Source organism: Fukomys damarensis, unplaced genomic scaffold (genome assembly GCF_012274545.1).
Source record: "Fukomys damarensis isolate Sample0158 unplaced genomic scaffold, DMR_v1.0_HiC HiC_scaffold_28, whole genome shotgun sequence".
Classification (NCBI taxonomy): domain Eukaryota; kingdom Metazoa; phylum Chordata; class Mammalia; order Rodentia; family Bathyergidae; genus Fukomys; species Fukomys damarensis.
In genome coordinates, this window is record NW_022900940.1 from 1,657,435 (window position 1) to 1,677,253 (window position 19,819).

The window sequence follows — 19,819 nt, forward strand, 5'->3', positions numbered from 1 at the left end:
TTCATATCTAGAAGAAAATATACCCTATTTTTTTTTTTTTGGCACCATTACATTTTTTCACTTATTTTACTTTTGGACACATCGTATCTCACAGAGTTTCACATTATGGCTTTAAATGTTTACTTTAGAAAAGTCAAAAATACTTTCTTATTTTTGTTACGCCTTTCAATTTTAAAAACAAATATATTTTTTCAGGATGATTTTTTTTTTTCCTCAGAGAGCAAACTGAGAAATCGACATAAATACAAATTCTAAAAGAACTAATTAAAACCAATTCACAGAGCTAATTAGGTTATTCAAAGTTTTTTTGATATTTTACCAATTTAGGAATTGGACTGCAACATAAGTGGGAAACAGTATTAAAACAAGGTGCCTCTGTGCCATTATTTCTTACATGGGTTCAAGATATAAATACTTAAACTTCAGGAGCCTCTGCACACTCAAACATGAGGGAAAAATGGACCCCAAAGAATTAATGAGAATGTAGTACAATAGAATCCTTAGATTTTAGAACGGCAAGCACCTTTAGTTGATGCTTGTGGTTGACACCCCTCATTTTTTTCCCCAAGTACATGGCCATTTATTCATGTTTGGGTTGCAGTTTTCCTCAGGTAGCCTCTGCCTTTTCTTTGCTGTCAGTCTCAGTAGCTAAGGTGGGGCCTCCCATCCAGGCAAGTAGATGGTGGTTAACCCAGGTTGGACCCCAAACACTGTAGCTTCTTGTTCATAATTGGTCTCGGGCATAGGTTCTCAACCCAAAACTGGCTCTTAGAGCCATCAATACTGAATTCTAGTATGTTTCTTAGAATTACCAAGGGAGAGAAGCTTCCTTCCTTCCATCCTCACTTTCTCTTTCATTTAATCTTTCCTTCTCTCTTCTGTGGATGCTAAACTTGAAGATGTGTGCCTGAGATGGCCCATACCCCTTCTACCTCCTTGCAGAAGTGTTCTACCTAGAGAATGAAATCCACAGGGATGAGTTGGGCTGATAGGTACTTTGAGTCTCTAAATCCAGCCTTACCTGTGACCACAAACCTCTTTTATAATCTCAAGTGTAAAACAGGTCTCACCTTTTTCCAAGTGGAAGTTGGGTTTTTGTCACAACCAAAAGTGTAGACAAATACCATAGTTAATAACTCAAAGAAATAATCATTGGTAAGTAGTAGGGTCAGGACTAAATTTCTAAGTCTGATACTTGTTCTGTTGAGACTGTGGCAGTCTGTGGTAGGCCAGCTAGTGAGTTAAAACTCTGCCTACAAAGCAGTTCAGGTAGAATGGACACTCTTCTGTAAGCTACGTGGACAATGAGTTTCATGCTTAGATTGCACAGTTCACAACGTGCAGGTATTTGCACAATGGATTACGCATGTGTACCATGCTATGTCAATGGCACAGAGTAAAACTGGGTGTAGTTTGTGTTGGTAGCAGTAGGCTGGTGACTACCTCTTTTCATAGACATCCTTGCCTTAGGAAGGGTCAAGTTCAAAGAATACTGACCAGATTTAAAGGACTCATATTTTTATACAATGCAGCTGTGACACCTGTACACTTGAAGCCAATGCTAGGTCTGAAACAGGAGCACAACAGAGCAGGGTAATGCATAGACAGGCTACCCCTACTATGGTTTTAATCTGGAGCATCCTCCAAAGCTCTCCTGAACTCAAAAGCAGAAATTCTGAAAGGTGATGGAATCTTGGGGGCACTGTACTCATCAATAGATTAACACACAGTGGAGGGCCTGGCTGGAAGAGGCAGGTCACTGGGAGCAAGACCTAGAACTGTGCTCTCCTTCTTGGCTACCAGGCCACGAGCTGCTTTCCCATGACCAGGCCATTTCAGCATGCTGTTCTGCCTTGAGCCCATGTAAACCTCTCCCCCGTTAAGGTGTTGGATGCTGGGTATTTTGTCCACATAAGAACGTGACTAAGACACGCTCCCAACACGATCTGCACCCGATTCTACTCTGTCACCAGTATAGCAGGGTCAATGAGCATAAGCGCACACTATCCAGTAACTCATTCTACAAATACCTATAGAACACGCACTGTGTATCAGGGATACCATTCGAGCAACAAAAATACACAAAGTTGGAGCTCCTGTTAAAAAATGTTCAAAGCGTAATTTTGACAAATTATTTTTTGAAAATAAAAGTTATTTGCCTGTTATTAACTCTTTTACAGAATAATTACACGAATGACTTAATTCCTTTATCCCCCCTCCTCCAACCTGGTTGATTAGAAACATCAATATTTACAAGGAATTCAAACACAGGCCATTTGTAAAGAGCAAACACTCAAATATGTTGATTGTTAGAAAATTGACTAAATGCATGTTTACTTCTTTTCATCATACTAACGAGTTATTAAGGTATCAAAAAGTAAACTATACTTTAAAAGACACTATTAATTTCATTCATCCCATCATCGTTAAAAAAGGGTATTCAACTGATCTACTCAATGGTTTATTTCTCCATGGAAACAGGGATTTATAAAGTGACTTTTAAAAATTTCTCATACATAAAACTTAGAAGAACAATGTAAGACAGTAAAAGGCAAACAAAACAGCATGGTTAGCTATTCATTTGTGCATTGGAAGAAAACTGTTGATGGTGGCAAGTGAGCCTCTAAGTAGACAGAGTGAGGTCCGGTTGTTGCCTTAGGATGGTGCAGAGAGCACACTTTCCCCTGCCAGACATCTGACACACTTGCCTGGGCATCTGTTCCGTAGGTAATTTTCATTACTTCACTGAACCATCTTCTACCACAGAAATGCTTATCTGATAAAGGTTAATGGAGGTGGGAAAGTCCTGGGTCAATGGAGATTTTCTAATTTTAGAGCTATCCCTAAGGTACTAAGTCTAGTATTTTATTTTACTTTATTTACTTACTTATTTATTTTTGTTCCAGGGATTGAACTCAGGACCTTGTGCTTTCAAGGCAGGTAGCAGCACCACTGAGTGAAATCCCTGGCCCTAGTCTAGTATTTTATTAAAAAAAAAAAAAAAAAAAAAAAAGGTCTGAGGAATAAAATTGACTAAAAGGAAAACACACATATATTATAGTGCTTATAAAACATGGGATTTTATTCAAATTTGCATAAAGATTAAAATTTTACCAAAATTTAATCTAATTAATTTAAACCTAATTAAAAAATTTCCACCACAAAATGGACATTATGAGAAAAAGGCACATTCCCATCAAAGCTACTTTTTCTACCACAAGGTGGTAGATGCTGGAGGTGAAGGTCAATAAGGAGAGATGACACGCTCAACACAATTCAGTCTTCTCAGAGTTGTCCCATTTTGAAATGGCTTCATCACAGAGATGTCCATAATAATCAGCATTCATCAGTACTTAACTTAAAATGAAGACTTCTACCATGAAGTCACAGATAAGGCTTCTGGCTGCCCTTTTAGTATGAGGTAAACAATATTCAATGTTAAGGCAAATGGTAAAATATGTGTATAGTATATTAATGTAAAACTTCCACTGTAAAATATATTTTAGAATATAAAATTTTCTGAAGATGTGTTGGAATTAGAAACTTATAAAACTGCTACAGTGTGTAATAATTATTTGCTTGAATGTCTGAGCTTTGCCCCTTTGAGAGTTAATATGTTAAATGGAATCCTACTTGAGGTTTTTATGGTACTTTTTTTTTTTTAACCATAGAGGATTAAATATTCACCAACATTCTTCTCAATGAACCAAGGATTGCCTTAATTAAATTTCTGTATATATGCACGTTATTTGGCCAGAGACATCATTTCCCCAAAGCTGGATGAAGCTTGCAAATAGAGAACATTATTTTTATAATGACTATATAAGTAAAATCAGACTAGGTTGTTTAGATAACTTACCCGAGAAGACACAGATCTAAGATTTTCACAGTGATTCTTGTTTATGCCCTCCCCTTTCTCCCAGTGAGAGAACCATTTTTTTTTCCCCCACAGTGAGGGAGCCATTGGGAAAACAGCCCTGGGACCAGGCAAAAGACATCACTTCTTTGCCACACAGGCGACAGCCTTCTTGGCCGCGTCCTCCAAGTCCACAGCCGCAGTGATGGGGAGTCCACTGTTGCTGAGTATGTTCCGTGCCTCTTGGACATTGGTTCCTGAAAGGGGGATGATGGACAGTCACTGGATGAAGCAGCAGGTTGTGGTTGGTCTGTCAGTTTCCTAAGACCTGAAATGACTGGCTACCTGGGTCTTACCTGACATTAACAACTTAATTACTGTACAGTTTCAGCTGTTTATGATCCAGATCTGGCCATTTACATATACTTTGGTGACAAATTAATTTTTTCTTTTTTTCCCCCACTTCAATTATCTAGTTTTATAAAGACATTGCCTGTATTTCTTTGGCACTTAAAAAATGAAGATGAGCTTCAAGATTACAGTATATACAAAGAAAGCTTAACAATCACTTCTTCAGTGAGTTTGAAGGAGGAAAGTCTTCTGAAACGGCCTTATCTCAGAGCTCTGAGTATAGAAAGAAAAAGTCTTTTGGGAAAAATGAGGATGACACATCCATTTGAGTGTGGGCATGGCCAGTGGGATGTCTTGTCATACCTGTTGCATTCTCCGTATGTGCTACAGACTAACTACAGGTTCACATATGAAGTGTGCCCAAGGAGGAGCTGTGTATCCTGATCACTTGATGGCCCAACCGTGCCCCCTCAAAATCTTTCCTGATAGGGTCGACACAAACTGGAAATGCCTGAGATGACATGAGGATGGACTGTTTGGGAGGGATCTCCAGGGGCTTGGATCCTGGCCTCTGTCTCTAGAAGGCCCTGGAGTAGTTGGCTATGCTCTGGTGCTCAAGTGAGGACTCCAGCTGCTGCCACTCCTCCTGCGCTGCAGCTGCCTGTGTTGCAGGCCTGAGAGGCCTCACTCCAGTTAGGGCCTGTGGGCCAGGTCAGGGAAAGAGGGAGAGCAGCAGCTCCCTAGAAAAACACATCCGTTCCCCACCAGCTGCTCCTTCAGTGCCGTGTCAAAACGCCTAATTGCTTCATCATTCCAGGATCCACTAAAATGCATTTTAATTATACTTGCTCTTACTCTTTAATTACAGCTTTAATTACTAAGCATATACTAGCATGTTCAGAATGAAGCAATATGTGAAGTGATTCTAACACTGAAATATAAAGCCGAGGAATAGGGCTATGATGAGAAATGGGTCATAAATAGAGGTGCGATGACCAGAGAGAAATCCGTCACACAGGGGAGAGAGAGAGAGAGAGAGAGAGAGAGAGAGAGAGAGAGAGAGAGAGAGATCCAGAAACAAAGAAACAAAGGCCATGAAGAAGTGGAGAGCGGGTAGGCAGAGCAAGGTAAGGGAGATGGCAAGAAAAATAAGTGGCAGGAGAGAGAGAGGGAGGGGGGAGGGAAAGAGGGAGAGAGAGAGACATAGACAGAGGGAGGAAAAGATATGAGGAAGATAGAACAAGACAAAATAAAAAAAGTAATGCCAGGAAGGAGAGGAAAGCTTAGGATCTGGAGAGAAAAGATAAGTGGAGAAAGAGTGGAAGAACGGTGGAAGGAGAGGAAAAGAGAATGGGAGAAAGGAACAAAGGAAGAGAAAGGAGAGGAGAGGAGAACAAAAAAGAGGGGAAGAGAAGGAGGAGGGCAGTTTGGAAGAGAGAAAGGGGAGGGGAAGGAGCCCAACCAGAAACAGGAGGAAGAGTCCCGGGGAATAAGCCAGAGCTACAGACAGTAACACAAAGAGGCAAAAGTCACACAGACGGGGTGAAGGAACAGAGTGAGGCTGGGAAGTCCCTGCGTCCCACCTGCTCCCTTGACCCTGTCACCCTGTCTTCCGTGTGCTTCCTACCTGGATGCTCCTTACGTGGGATGGCTCTGCCCACAGCTTGGCTGTGCTGCCCACTGACCTTACCCTGCCACGAATTACCATCTGCTTCCTCTTCCTTTTGAAGGGGTAATTGGAAGGGACAGTGTGGAAAAGAGGCAGGAACAAAAGGATCAGCCATTGAAACCATATTACTGAAAAGAAAAGGAAGTCTTGCACGAATGCTTGCTAGCTGGTGGATTCCTTCTGTTATCAGCTAAGTGTCTGAGGTTAGTTTCTTCTTGACTCACCCAGTGGCTGACGTCTATTCCCCATCTCTTTCTCTGATTTTATTTCTGAATAGAAACTATCAAGCTGCTTTAAACTCTGACACAGAATTAAGTGTTCCAAAGAGAGTGTTTATGCCTGTGCACACAATTACAAAAGAAATTGATCTCTTTCCTCCATTTAAATGGTGCTACTGACATGCTCTAATATTTATTAAATGCTGCATTGCTTTTTAATGAGGCGGCGGGACAACACTTTTAATAACCACCTGTACAGATAACTGATCGACGCATGCTGCTCCAGCTTCTGGCACTTCTTAGAGCCACTCAGCTAAATGGTTATCTACCCACTGCAGGTCTTGAAAATGGTGACACAGACAATCGAGGGAGATGAGTCTAAAACGATACCTTGTGCTGCTGCTAGAGGACATTATGAAAAATAATAATGATTAAAAAATCTAAAAACTTTTTGCCACAGGGTGGAGTAAGAGAGCTGTAACTAGACACGCTAAGTTAATTCATCAAAATCTGTTCTTTGCTTTAATCATAGGTAAAAGAAGATAACTGATGTGAACACAGATGACAGGATTTTTGGTCCCCAACCCCACCCGCTTAAGCCAGCCTTTTTAATCACTGAGCAGTGAAAAAAATTCTCTAGTTTGGAAGTACACAGAAACTGTCTTCTGTTTTTTGGTTTTCTTTGGTACCGGGGATTGAACTCGGGTCCTTGCGCTTGCAAGGCAGGCTACAGAAACGCTGAGCTAAATCCCCAGCCCCGAAACTGTCTTTTTTTGAATTATCATTTTAATCAGAATTCCGTTTTTGTTTTTTGTTTTTTTCTTTCTATTTGTTTTAACTGTTGTTGAGATGGTCTTGCTATCTTGCCCCGGCTAGGCTTGAACTTGTGATCGATCCTCCTGCCTCATCCTCCCAGAGTGCTGGGATGACAGGTGTGCATCACCACGTCTGGCTCAGTTTTTCTTGTTTTTGGTTAAGAAAAATAACAAAAAGTAATAGCAATCCTGAGTGCATATTAGGTCTAAAAAATGTTTGTTGGATGCATGAGTTAAAAAACTCGCAGAGCAATCTTAAAAGTTGACATTATCTAATCTTCATTTTGCAAATAAGTGAGCTGAAGCAGTGGGAGGCTGCTTAACAGTCCCAGAGGCTGGGCCAGGACAAGAGTCCCAGGTTTGTGTGATGATAAAATCATAGAACAACCATGCTGCAAGGAACCTTGGCCTTTTAGAGCTGCAAGGAACCTGAGAATTGTTAGGAAAAGTCTCTTGTTTCTCTACGGCATTAGCAAACTGAGGCTCAGAGAGGTCAGAGAAACTGTTCAGACTAATCAGCTAGCTTCAAAAGCCTGACTCAGTTAAGTGTGCAAAATCAGGGCTAGCAAACTTTGGCTTTCGATCCTGCTGCCTGTATCTGTACCCTATCCGAGCTATGAATAGTTTTTACATTTTTAAGCATCTGGGGAAAAATCAGAATAATATTTTGTGATATATGAAATTCAAATTTCAGTGTCCATAAATAAAGCTTGTGTGGAGCAGAGCCAAAGTGATGCATTTAGACTGTCGATGCCTGTGTGTTCTCCAATGGCAGAGCTCAGCACTGGGACAGACAGTATGCATCATCACACTGAAAATATTAACCCTATTCTAAGTATGTAAGCACATTTCTTCCCTAGGAGAGGGGCGGTCAGTGGAAACAAGCCAAATGTAATAAAGCTACAGATTCCTCCCAAATGTTCTCTTCCCCTGCAACCTTGAACCCATTTGCTTGTTCTCCTTTCAAGTGACAATCAGACACAGGAGGTCCATTTTCTTCATGACATGTAAAGTTAGATAATCTATCACATCTCTTTTGTCTTGTTGTTGTTGTTAGAAATGGAATCATCCACTGAGAGTTGGAGGAAACATTCCCGCTGTGAGAGCAGCCTGCCCTTGTTGGAGATGAGGTGCACCCAATTTCTAGCATTTTGCTCAGCAGCCAATGAAGGCCATGTGCATGGTCTTGGGTATGTTACTAACTTGAGCTCAAAGTATAAGAATTACTAACAGTATTGGAGCCCGAGACTGTTCTAATTTATTTAGCTCAACTGCTTCTTACAATGACCCTATGAAGTTGGTATATACAATACTTATTCCCATTTTATGAGTAAGAAAGATGAGATTTTTTAAACTTAGCTGTGTTCTAGAGAGTCTGAATGACCTGAAAAGTTCTTTAGTTTTGAGACTTTACATTTCTCCTTGGATAATGAGTGCTTTAGTTATTTCCTCGTTGCTGGGACAAAATACTCAACACTTACAAGTTAAAGGAAGAAAGGTTTATTTTAATTCACACTGTGTAGAGCTTTCAGTCCATAGATGGCTGGCTCCAAGGCAAGGCAGCAGCAGAGGAGAAACAGTCCCTGGCAGGGCAGACAGGAAGCAGTGAAGCAGTAGCTCCCTTTCCTTCTTATTCCATTCAAGCTACGAGCTTTTCTGCTGGTGCCACCTCCCCACCCAGGATCCACACCCGGAACTGATTTAGTTATCAAACACCATTAGTTCATCTTCATGCATTCTACATCCAGCCACTTCCAAAAAGGCCCACCTATTAGCATATGAGGCTTCAGGGAGAACTCTAGACACAAGCCACATTAATGAATATCTTATCCAAGTACCTGCATCCCTCAGCTATGGTGAGATATTCCATAGGGCTAGGCCATACCCAGATGAAATGTTCATGGTAAGGAACTAGCGCCTGGGCTGTAAATGTGACAGGTATTCATACAGTCGCAGCAGAAGTCACCAGCTGTAGTGGTGGGAAGCTTATGGCCTGGCTCTTCTGTGTGGCATTCGATGGCACGTATGTGATCACACAGGTTCCTAAGAGTGTATGCCAGGTGTACATGCTTTTCCTTTCAACTATGTTAGCCCCCCACTTAAAAAATTAATTAATGTAAATCAAAGTTACAGAAGTTGTAATATTAAACTACAGTGGAAAGAACCCTCTGGCAAGGAAGAACATCTCACAACTCTGCACGGACTCATCACCAGCTAAGGCAGGACAGAACTTTTAAAGAAGGCAATACTGAATATACCTTAAATTTGCATAGACTTCCTTCTATGCCTCCCTTAAATCTTCCTCATGGCTTTCAATCCACACATACTAATTTATGGGTGATTTAAGGAATTCACAAAGGTATTTTGACCATATGAAACACCTATCTGTAATGCAGACTTCGGAACTCCATTGCTTTCTGGTACGATTTGGCTATGGCTTAAGTGTGACTCCCATAGCTTCATGTGCAGAAAAGCTTGCTGCCATATCTGGTTAATAAAGTAAACAAGGACACCACAATGCTTTTATGAGCCCGCCTTTCCCCTGGATGGCACTAGGCAGCAGCATGCACAGTACTCTCGATCATGCCTTGTAAAGACACTCAACAAACAGGACCTACAAAAAGTGACAGAACAAAGGGGTACGTGTTTCAAAGTGAGGGTGACTATTTTAAAGAGGATGGAGGGCAATGTTTGAGGGGATTAACTGTATAGTCTTTTACTGTAATAAACTTTTAAACAATTTAAACATTCAGTGTGTATTTTGCTTATGTCTCATAAACAGAGCCAAGTAGGCTTCTTTCCATGACAAATTACCCAGCTTCAGGTGCTTTGCTATAGCAGCACAAACTGATGAACGCACTGCCTCAGAAGTCGTATTACTGAATCGCTACATGTGATTCTACACTTACGTGGGGGAAATAACTGAGTGGACCCCACTGTGAATGTTTTCCTTGAGAATAAGTTATAGTCTAGGAACTTAATATTGCCTTCCAAATTGTCACTCGACTGTCATGAGACATTTCAGAGCTGAGGACAGAGGGGTACGCAGGCACAGAAAACACCAGACTTTCCACAATTCTGAGTCTTGCTGCTGGCTTCTGCTCTACACTAGGGATCTGAACAATGCAGGCTTTGGGCCAGAGCTGTCCCACTGACTGTTTTTGTACAAAAACATTTATTGTGACACAGCCATGCCCATGCACCTACCCACTGTCTGTGCCACTTCAGACCACAGGGGCAGACTTGCATCATTGTGACAGGGTGTATATACCCACCAAAGCCTAACATTTGGCACTTTACAGAAAAAGTCTGCAGATTCTTACTCTGTACAATCCAAATGTTTATCTCTGTTGATGCAGGGCTGAATGGAAGGTAAGAAATGGCCTCATTTGGTGCTTCCACAGCTGGAAGCCCCTCTTTACTTCCTATTTCTGATGCACTGGACAGTTGTATATTTAGGGGAGAAAACGTCCCCTACGGTGTCTCTGAATCAGCAGGAGCAGATACTTGGTGTAAGTGCTTCCTATCTCTTTCCTGGCATTCATAATGGTCAACAATAATGATGGAATTCATTTCTGTGGTGCTACGACAATACTTCAGGTAGCCAAAAACCCTAAGGTGGTGTGAGACAAAGGTTATTTGTTCTCCCTTGTTTACAGCCTTCTTGTGGGATCTTTCTGCGGCCTTGAAACGGTGCCCGAGGGGCCTGCTCTAGAAGAGCCCTAGCTAGTAGGCACTGCTAGCACTTGTAAAACAGTGCTGACTGGGCCTAGCTGTGTGTCTTCTCCCCGTGATGGCTACTCAAATGCGACTTTTGAATGTCACCTGAGGAAACTGCGGCATGAAGAAATGAACTGACTGGGCACTCAGAAAAGACCATAAAGTACTGGTGCTATAAGATGCTATAAAGCAGGATTTGGGGATAAAACAGTCCTGGTACCTGCTATACTCTAAATCCCTCATTACAAAGACAACCTACTGCTGCTGCTCTCTCTCTTTCTCTCTCTCTCTCTTTCCTTCCTGCCTTCCTTCCTTCCTTCTTTGTTTTGCTTGCTTGCTTGCCTATGGCACTGGGGACCGAACCCAGTGCTCTCACACTGAGCTACATCCGCATCATTTTTTATCTTACTTTGAGACAAGGTCTCACTAAGTTGTTAAATTGCCCAAGCTCAGCTTGAATTTTTGATTCTCCTGCTTCAGCTTCCTAGCGTGCTGGGATTTCAGATATTTGCCACTACTCCCAGCCAGCTTGCTCTTGGAAGGATAACCACTGGCTAGACTGGGGTAAGACCTGACCAAAAGCTGCAAACAGACGATGACCTATGCTGATTCTTCCTGCCATGCAGAGGGTCAGCCATTAATTAGCCTATCACTCCTGGTTTCCTCCACACCCACACTGGCTCTGCCTGAGGCAGCTGGTGGTGGAAAGACATCTCAAGGAGCAACTGAGCAGTGAGAACTGGCATGGAGGGCCCAGCCCCTTGCTTTCGGGGGTGTGCTGTGCAAGGTCAACCACAGCTCCTCAGTCTCTGCCCAGGCGGTGGAAGACCCAGTAAAGCCTGGAGGCACCTGTGGCCAGACAGGCAAAGCTGAAGGCAGCTCACTGTGGACACAGCAAAGTACATCCTTTGGCTTCATCAGTAATGAAGGCGATGCACTGATCTCCTTACTCCTGTGCTTTATTTCTTATCACAGTCAGACCCCCTCAAAAGTCTTAATATCATGACTGGATAGGCTGGGACCATGTTGCCTTTTAGGTAAGCTAGTGAGAACAAGTAGCTGCGGAATCTGGACAGCAGGACCAGGTTGTCCTTAGCAAGAGGCTACAGGGCTAGAGGCACCAAGAAAGAGTGTGAAGAGGGAGAGTTCTTTAAACTGAGGGAGAGCCAGAGAAAACAGCTTTAATACTATGGTGCTCAGAGAATCCACTAGATGACATCTACCCCCAGCCCCTCCCAGCCACCAAAAGTAAACTGTAAGCCTATAATTATGGTAACTACTTTTTTAAGGTGCAAAGGTTTTTTCTTGTATAGGAAGCAGATATTTAACATGGAAATATCAGTTACATCATCTGCCTAAGGGTGAAACAAAAATTCCAAGTGCTTAATGTAGTAGAGATTGATCACCTCGCAAATTCAAATGTTAGATCTAAGAAAAGAGCTTTCACTATCCTGACCAATACCTTAGGTTACAGATAAGGTGTGTTATCAACTAGGACAATGGGGAGGCTCAGAGGGGTGATGGCAAGGCAGCATGGGTTCCCTCCGCGTGTCCTGTAGTTTGAGCTGGTGAAGTTGAAGGAAACACCAGGAAAACAGAGGAAACCAGGTCCCAAGGGGAAAGAGAGAGGACTCTGGTGATTAAAAGGAAGAGCTGAGACAGATGACAATGTGAAAAGACAGATTCCAGCCGGAAGAGAGCCACAGAGACACTGAAGGAAGGAGAAGGTGAAAAGGACAGTCACTGGTGAGGCCCAGAGCCAGGTGATGAATGGGTATACAGAAAACAGAACGGAACAGAATGGAAGAGGAGAAGAATGGGATTAAATGCACAGAGGTCAGGTTGGGGGGTGGAGCTGGGGAGGAGCTTAGCTCCCCAGAGCAAGGGGACAAAGGAAAGGAAGAGGAAAACTCAAGTGGGGACAAAGTACACACTGAAACCGAGCAGCCAAGAGAACAATGAAATAGGGAAAAGTGCAAAGAGGCTGGAGTGGCTGTCGGACACGGGGTAGGACCGTGGCTCTGCTGTGCGCCTGCTCTCACGGGGCCCTGGACCACCCCAGAGCTCCGCCAGAGGCCCTACCCTCCCTTACTCTGGGTGTTGCCAGCAAGCCCAGGGCTCCAGCATTCCTCTTTTTAACATGAAAACCTTTGAGGCTACTTAGCCTCAGTCAACCTACCAAGGCTCTACTTTTGATGGTAGACAAAGGCATAATCAAATCACTGCTCTTGTCTCTGGTGTTACACTCTGGAACAACTGGGCACTTGCAGGGGGGAAACCTGCCAAGAGAAGGGCCATGGCTAAGCCAGTAGTTTTGTCTCGCTCTTTAAGTCTCACGTTTCTTGCTACCTTTTATCAGATCAAAGTGTGGTACAGTAATCTCCCCATGATAGCCCCTGGTGAGCATTTTAGAAAGCAAACTAGAGGGGTTCACTCGAGGGAGGAGCTGGTTTCCTTTCCAGGAAATAGGCTAGCAGGAATTCTTTTACATTCTCCATGGCTCCAGAGAATTCTGGGACCAACACAGACATTATATGGCAGTAACAAGAAAGTGGGCTGGCGTCTTATTTTTAAGGATATTGTGCAGCAGAGAAATAGTCTTTACATTACTCAAACAAACCTTCTGGTATTGGACAGAAAAATAAAATTGAAAAGATCTGACTAAGAGAATAAGGATCCAATCTATAAATTATACAGGCTTATTTTTATTTTTTATGAGTTCAAATTTTTTGTGAGTTTAAATTGCCAATAGTAAGGAAAAATAAATGTGAAAAAAAGTTCTCTGGTGGATTCTGATACATAAAATCTTAAAAACAATCATACGAAAATCAAAGCTTTGGCTAAAACATATTTGTTACCAAATATACAAAGTATAAATATATATCTGTGTATTACTGAACAGTATTAGACTGGCATGAACTAATCACCTAGGTATTTTTTATGTCATTTTGTATACATTTTTTAAAAAGAAAAAATAATATTTCAGACAATTTGTTCTTTATTCATGCTACAAATGTCTACAAAGGCTGAATTTTCCCCAAATATGTGGTTGTTTGATTCACCCAGAAGTCTTTTACATAAAAATAATCATGTGTCTCAGCTGGTGAGGCCCATTCTGATGAGACAAGTAAATGTATGTAGTTATAAAGTTATCATTTTCAAAGAAGAGAGCAATCTCTTCCTTACTCATGGTAAAACAACTTGTAATCATTATACAGTGGAGAGCAAAGCCTTTGTCCACAAAATCCTACCACACCAAGATGCACCTGATTGGCTAGCCCTTTCTTGTCAGGCTATTTCTGGTACGTAGTGTGTGGCCCGCAGAATCTTTAAAACGTGGGTGGCCAGTGGTGAGATTGGTAAGGATCCTGGGTCCTCCAAATGGTCACAGAACAAGTGAGAGATCACTTCTTAATTTACAGGAAATGGACCCTATTACCTAAACATGTTACTGAGCTTTTGAAATGTTTGCTATCTTGTTAGAAATCTCATAGCTGCTGAGACTACAGATATTTGAATGTTAGCAATAGAAGGTATTTATTACTGCAGCTTAGACTAGTAAAATTTTTCTACCACACTTCATTTTCATGTTACTTGGCTTTGTCATAGATGCTGGGATGAATGATAACCCCTTCTCATCTCACTGTCCCTAGTGAGGACAATGTTCCATGTTCTGGGAACAAACAACAAGCTGATCTTAACACTAACATGAATAGAGGTCACACAGAAGTTCAGTTAAAGCAGAGAGTAGTATGTTAGTCAAGGCAAACAGAAATGATCACTAGAACTGTCCCCAGTTAAAAAAATTAGATTGAAGATAAAAGAAATTCCCCCAAAGACCCTTGCAGTTAATAATGCTTTCTGTACTGGAATCACTGAGCACCACTTTCTGTGACGGGATATTTTTGGTTTTGTTTGGGTTCTTATTTTAACAAAATTGTCCTACATTGAATGATTTCCAGTACAGCCAGTGGGTGTGTATTTACTAAGGACCTCGGCGATGGGTGCCATATCCACACCTCTCCCTGGATTGTCCCCGTTCTCTGCATCTGTCTATACACATTCTCTCATATTATCGTTTCATCACAAAGCCGGCATGATTATCCCCCATGTAATACTCTCCATTCTCTATCTAGTCTCCACTGACTTCCCCACATCCAAGACCTATGTCACCTAAACCCACATGTTCCTCTTTCTCTCTCCCTCCCTTTCCTTCCTCCTGTTGCTTCTCTGGGGCTTTTACCTTGATGTGGCAGCTCCACCTTGGTATTATACTCTACCTAATGTCACAGACCCTGGCTAACAACTTCACATTTCACTTCTGCTCTTTCAGATAAAGCCTACTGCTACAAAGCCGTTACTCCCAGGTCAGCATCAGGTTTACCTGGGTCCTGGCTTTCAGTTTTACAACTATCATGATCCTAGTTTCAATTCTCAGGTAGGGATAATGATTCACTTCGATCTTCTACTCTTTCCTTCTTCCCCTCCAGTGATTCAAATCTGACTTTTCTTTCTAGACTCTATTTGAAGATTCTTTATCTGTAATTTTTTTTGAGAGCTCACAACTGCAAATCTACTACAACTATGCCAATATTGATTAAGCTTTCAAAAAAGGGATAGGATCTATATGAAATATTAAAAAGTTGTCTCATACTTGACAACAGACAGCAGAAGAGTTACCAGAGGACAGCAGGAGGGAGAAGCCTGTGGAGGGGCTGGCAGAGGGGCATCAAGTTAGAATGAGGTAGGGGTAAGAAGTTCTGGTGTGCTACTGCATGGTAGGGTGACTATAAATAGCCTTAACATACTCTATACTTCAAAAAGTTAGAAGAAAACAGTTTGAGTATTTTTAACATAAAGAAATGATAATGCTTTAGGAGAAGTATATATTTAACCGGATTTAACATTATATAATGTATAAATGTATTTATTGGAACATCATATGCTCCAACTGAGCAATGACTTGGTTTATAATCATTTCTGAGGCGGCCTTTATGGGTAATATCTCTTCCAAGTTTCTACATTTTGTTACTTATGCTTAAGACCAAGAATACAATTCGAGGGAGTTTTTCATCTTTCCCTTAAGAGGTCCAGTACAATATTAGGCTTGGTGTTGCCTTAGTGTGAGGCTGCTGCTTTCCTAGAAATCACATGTATGGGTCCTAACATCCTTGGTAATGCCAAGTTGGGTGGGTGGGGGTCTGTATCTATCTAAGGACATGGATTACACAAGACGCCAATTTCTATAAAAGGCAGAAAAGATCTTGATAAGATCTAAGGTGCTTATTATAGGTGAGGCGTTTATAAGAGTGAAATGATGATAGTGGCAAAGAAGGTCAACATGAATATTTTTAGCTCACATAAAGTTTGGGGACGAGGTCCCCTGTGAGCCAGTCGGGAGTCAATTTCCCACAGTATAACAGATAGCGTGAGGTCATCAATGTTTCCAAATATTCAGAAAGCAAGGTTAGTGGCTGTCTGAGATACCCTGAGGGCTATTTCTAAGAAGACTGAGGTAGATACTACTAGGGGAAACATTTGCTAATATTTTATATATTGCCATATATCATCAGTTCTTGTTTTCTCAAGTTAGTTTTTATCATTTCTGCTCATCTTCCATAATTTAAGCTCCAGGACCTACACATGGCATTTATTAATATACTAGGTAATTAGAAAATCATAGATGTATAGCTTGGAAATGGATTTTCCTAAAAAATACAAAATTGACTGTCTAACAAACTTAGAAATTTCAAGGTTTCTTCCTAGTGTTTCTTTCTTTCTTTCTTTCTTTCTTTCTTTCTTTCTTTCTTTTTTTGTTTTGTTTTTTGAGACAGGGTCTCACTATGTAGTTGAGACTGACTTGGAACTCACTATGTAGCCCAGGCTGGTCTCCAACTCACAGCAATTCTCCTGCCTCAGCCTCCTGAGTGCTGGGATTACAGGCGAGCGCCACCACGCCCGGCTTCCTAGTGTTTCTGATACAACAAGCAGAAGTTATTATGGGAGACCATCTTGGATGTAGCATTTTGCATATTTCTGCAATGTTTCTCCTGAGATATTATTGGGATCTTTTAATACTTCTAGACTCGTGAGCATAGTGTGAAAATAAAAGACATGCTCCTTCGACGTTTTAATAAAAACTGAAAGTGGGGTTAATTTGCTTTCCTAGGAATGTACGAATGACTAACAATTATGGGCTTCTGATGATAGCAGAAGCTCAGGGAGTCTCTAGAAAAAAACGAGTCCATTATATTATGCACTTATTTCTAGTTATATCTGAGTTACAAACATTAGTATGATTTGTGGATAAAGACCTGCTCCCTATTAAGAGGACAAGGAGAATTGTGTTACAGTGTGAGGGACAGGGGCCACTCTGACCCTGAAAAACAGTCTGACATCAACATTCTAGTCAGAATTATGCCAATAATGATGAACTCGTTAACTCTTTGCTCAATGTTTTCAATGAAGTTTTGTCAATTATTATCCTCTTATTTATTTTATTGAGCTCAATTATGTTCCACTTATCCTTCTAAGATTTACTTCACTGATATATTTTAGTGTCCATATTAAACTCTGCCCCCTGGAGCTTTGGCCAATTCGCATCTTTCCTACGTGATGACCACTTCTATCCTGTGCACATCTAAAGCTCGGAGGTGGACAGTTTCAGGGAAGAAGGGAGGGCGGCAGGAAAGGAGATGAGAAAGCGATGTGAAGAAAGGAACAAAAGCAGCCTACAGCTCTTCAGCGATGCTGCTCCCCTCCTTAGGGGTAAGGTCACAGCCAGGGCCAGTGTCTTCAGCCTCTATCTGAAGGCTAAGGAGGTCTCAGGGAAAAAGGGCACCGACACATGCCTGAGGCAACTGAGTTGCCCCCAGGGTGACACTGGAGAACTGGTTCAGTGGGGTGGCTTGCTTATTATCCTGTGTATTTGTTTATAGTGTGGATAGGATTTGGGGGTAGTTTGCATATTAAAGTAAGATTTTGCTTTTTTACTCCCACACATCTGTCTCCACAGATACTGCACTTGATCTTATCCAAAGGTCAAGAAGCAACACATCTATCTCCACAGGATGCAGGGACAAGGCAGGGTCCTGAGGGTAAGAAATAATTTTCCTAGTAGTGATACAGCAGTAATTAATAGTAACAGTAATACTGTGTTGGCATTTGCACAAATGGTGATTAAAACTGCTGTCATGTTACCAGGTATCCAGGAAGCTTTACCAAACTACTAGAACCACTGCTTTTTTAACCACTGCTTTACCAAACTACTAGAACCATACTTGCAAAAACATTTTGCTAGTTTCCGGTGACAAATAAAAAAATACTATTTTTATTAAATCTCAACCCTTGATTGCTTTTTAATACCTCGTGATCAAATGCAGAGTATGCACGAAGCACGAGAAGTGTCACACGCCTGTCGGGGCACGAACTGAGCCATTCTCTTTTCCATGGAGTGCAGCTTTACTTGGAAGAGTGACCGGCACTGCGGCTCACAGACTTGGTCATCTAGCAGAAGCTTTCTCAAAAACAAGTGAGAGAAGTGAGTCTGTCCCTTCAAGGAGAGCAAATGTCTGCTTGTGGCTCAAGATAAAATCTGTACTTTAAACAGAAAACTCAAATTCTTCAAAACTTGCATCTGCCACTGTGAACCTGACAGTTTCCCAATACTTAAAAAGCCTCTTGAGGAGAATGGTGTTGATATGAACAAATGTGAATTTCACGAGGATACTGTATTTGAAATGTGTCAACCTTTGGAAGAGCTGTATAAACGACATTCTAACAAATGATCAGGGCATAATATAACAAATTGTGCCTGGGTAAAATCCACTTAATGTACAACAGAGACCAGTAGAATATGATATAACAGAGTATAAAAAGTTAATTGAGATAATTTCATTAAAATGTGTCTTTGGTAAAGAAACTATTATTACCTATAAGCTTTCCTCATAGTGCTAAAGAAGAAAATTCATAAATACATGAAAAGATTATTAAAAACTCATTCCATTTCCAACCACATATCTCTATGAGACCAGATTTTCTGCTCATGTATTTTAAGCAAAGCAATGTATTGCCACAGATATAATGCAGAAGCACCCATTAAGCTACATAGGAAAGTATTTGTAAGATTGTACAACAATTATTCTTACTAAAATTGTTTTAAAAGTTATTTTTCATAAAATGAGTAATATTTCACTCTCCCTTTTTCTGTAATTTAAATTATTCCAGCATCAGTTATCTCCAGTCTGAAAATGTTATTTTTCTTCACTTTTTCAAGACAGCATGTCTGTATTCATATAAATTTTACTACAGTATGTTATCTTATTATGCTATTGTTGTTAAACTCTGTGTCTAATTTATAAATTAAATTTATGATTGGCATTTAGGATCTCGGAATGAATCCTCCGTAAAGATTAGGACTATTTTGCACATAAAATACTCATATGTACAACAAAAAATAAGAAAAATTGTACTGTTAAAAATTAATAAATATTTTTGTAATTCGAGGTAATGGGTTACCAAGTTAATTTATAAAGCAATTAAATTAATAAATTATAATTCACCAATAAAATCTAAAATCAATAGAAGTTCTTTAGGGGCCTCGATTTTAGCAAGGAAAGGGGTCCACATTTCAGCTAGAACAAAAGTTTCAGAGCTATTGCTCTCCACTGATAAATATTCTTGGAGCACAGCCATTCTCTGAGTACCTCTCCCCAAATACACATGTCATGAGATGATTCAAAAGAGAAGGGCTTCCATTTTGGAGGAAGCTGGAAAATTTGGGGAATCCTAACACCTGCCATTCCCAAAGAGCTACAATCCATATTGGGTCCCCTTCTGGGGGCCCAGGGAACGTCCACTGTCCTGCATGTGTTTCTCAGTATCTTATCTGGGGTTTCCGTATGCTATGTCAGGATGTGTGTGAGTCCAGATCACACCGGTCACAGGGCCACACAGAAGAGGGTGAGCTCACTGGAAAATCACCATGACTCACCTTCAAGGCGGACCACCAGGGGCACTTTCAGTTCTAGCTCCCGGCAGGCTTTGGTGATTCCATTGGCAATGATGGCGCAGTTGACAATACCACCAAAAATATTGACTAAGATGGCTTCAACCTGAAATGAAAAATAGGAAGGTGCCCATCAAGATGCTGTTAACAATCTAAAATAAAAAAACTGGCTAAATAAGACAA

The 19,819-nt window shown here is 41.1% G+C and overlaps 1 protein-coding gene across 1 annotated transcript in view; it reads right to left on the reverse strand.

Annotated features, from left to right (window-relative positions):
• Positions 1-3,651: 3,651 nt before the first annotated feature.
• Suclg2 (succinate-CoA ligase GDP-forming subunit beta) overlaps positions 3,652-19,819 on the reverse strand; it is a 243,642-nt gene continuing 227,474 nt past the window's right edge. Inside the window, exons 10-11 of the mRNA XM_019205106.2 lie at positions 19,622-19,742; positions 3,652-4,113 (exon numbers count right to left, since the gene is read on the reverse strand). Of these exons, the coding sequence (XP_019060651.1) occupies positions 3,998-4,113; positions 19,622-19,742 (237 nt within the window). The 3' untranslated portion in view covers positions 3,652-3,997. The remainder of the gene's footprint in view (positions 4,114-19,621; positions 19,743-19,819) is intronic.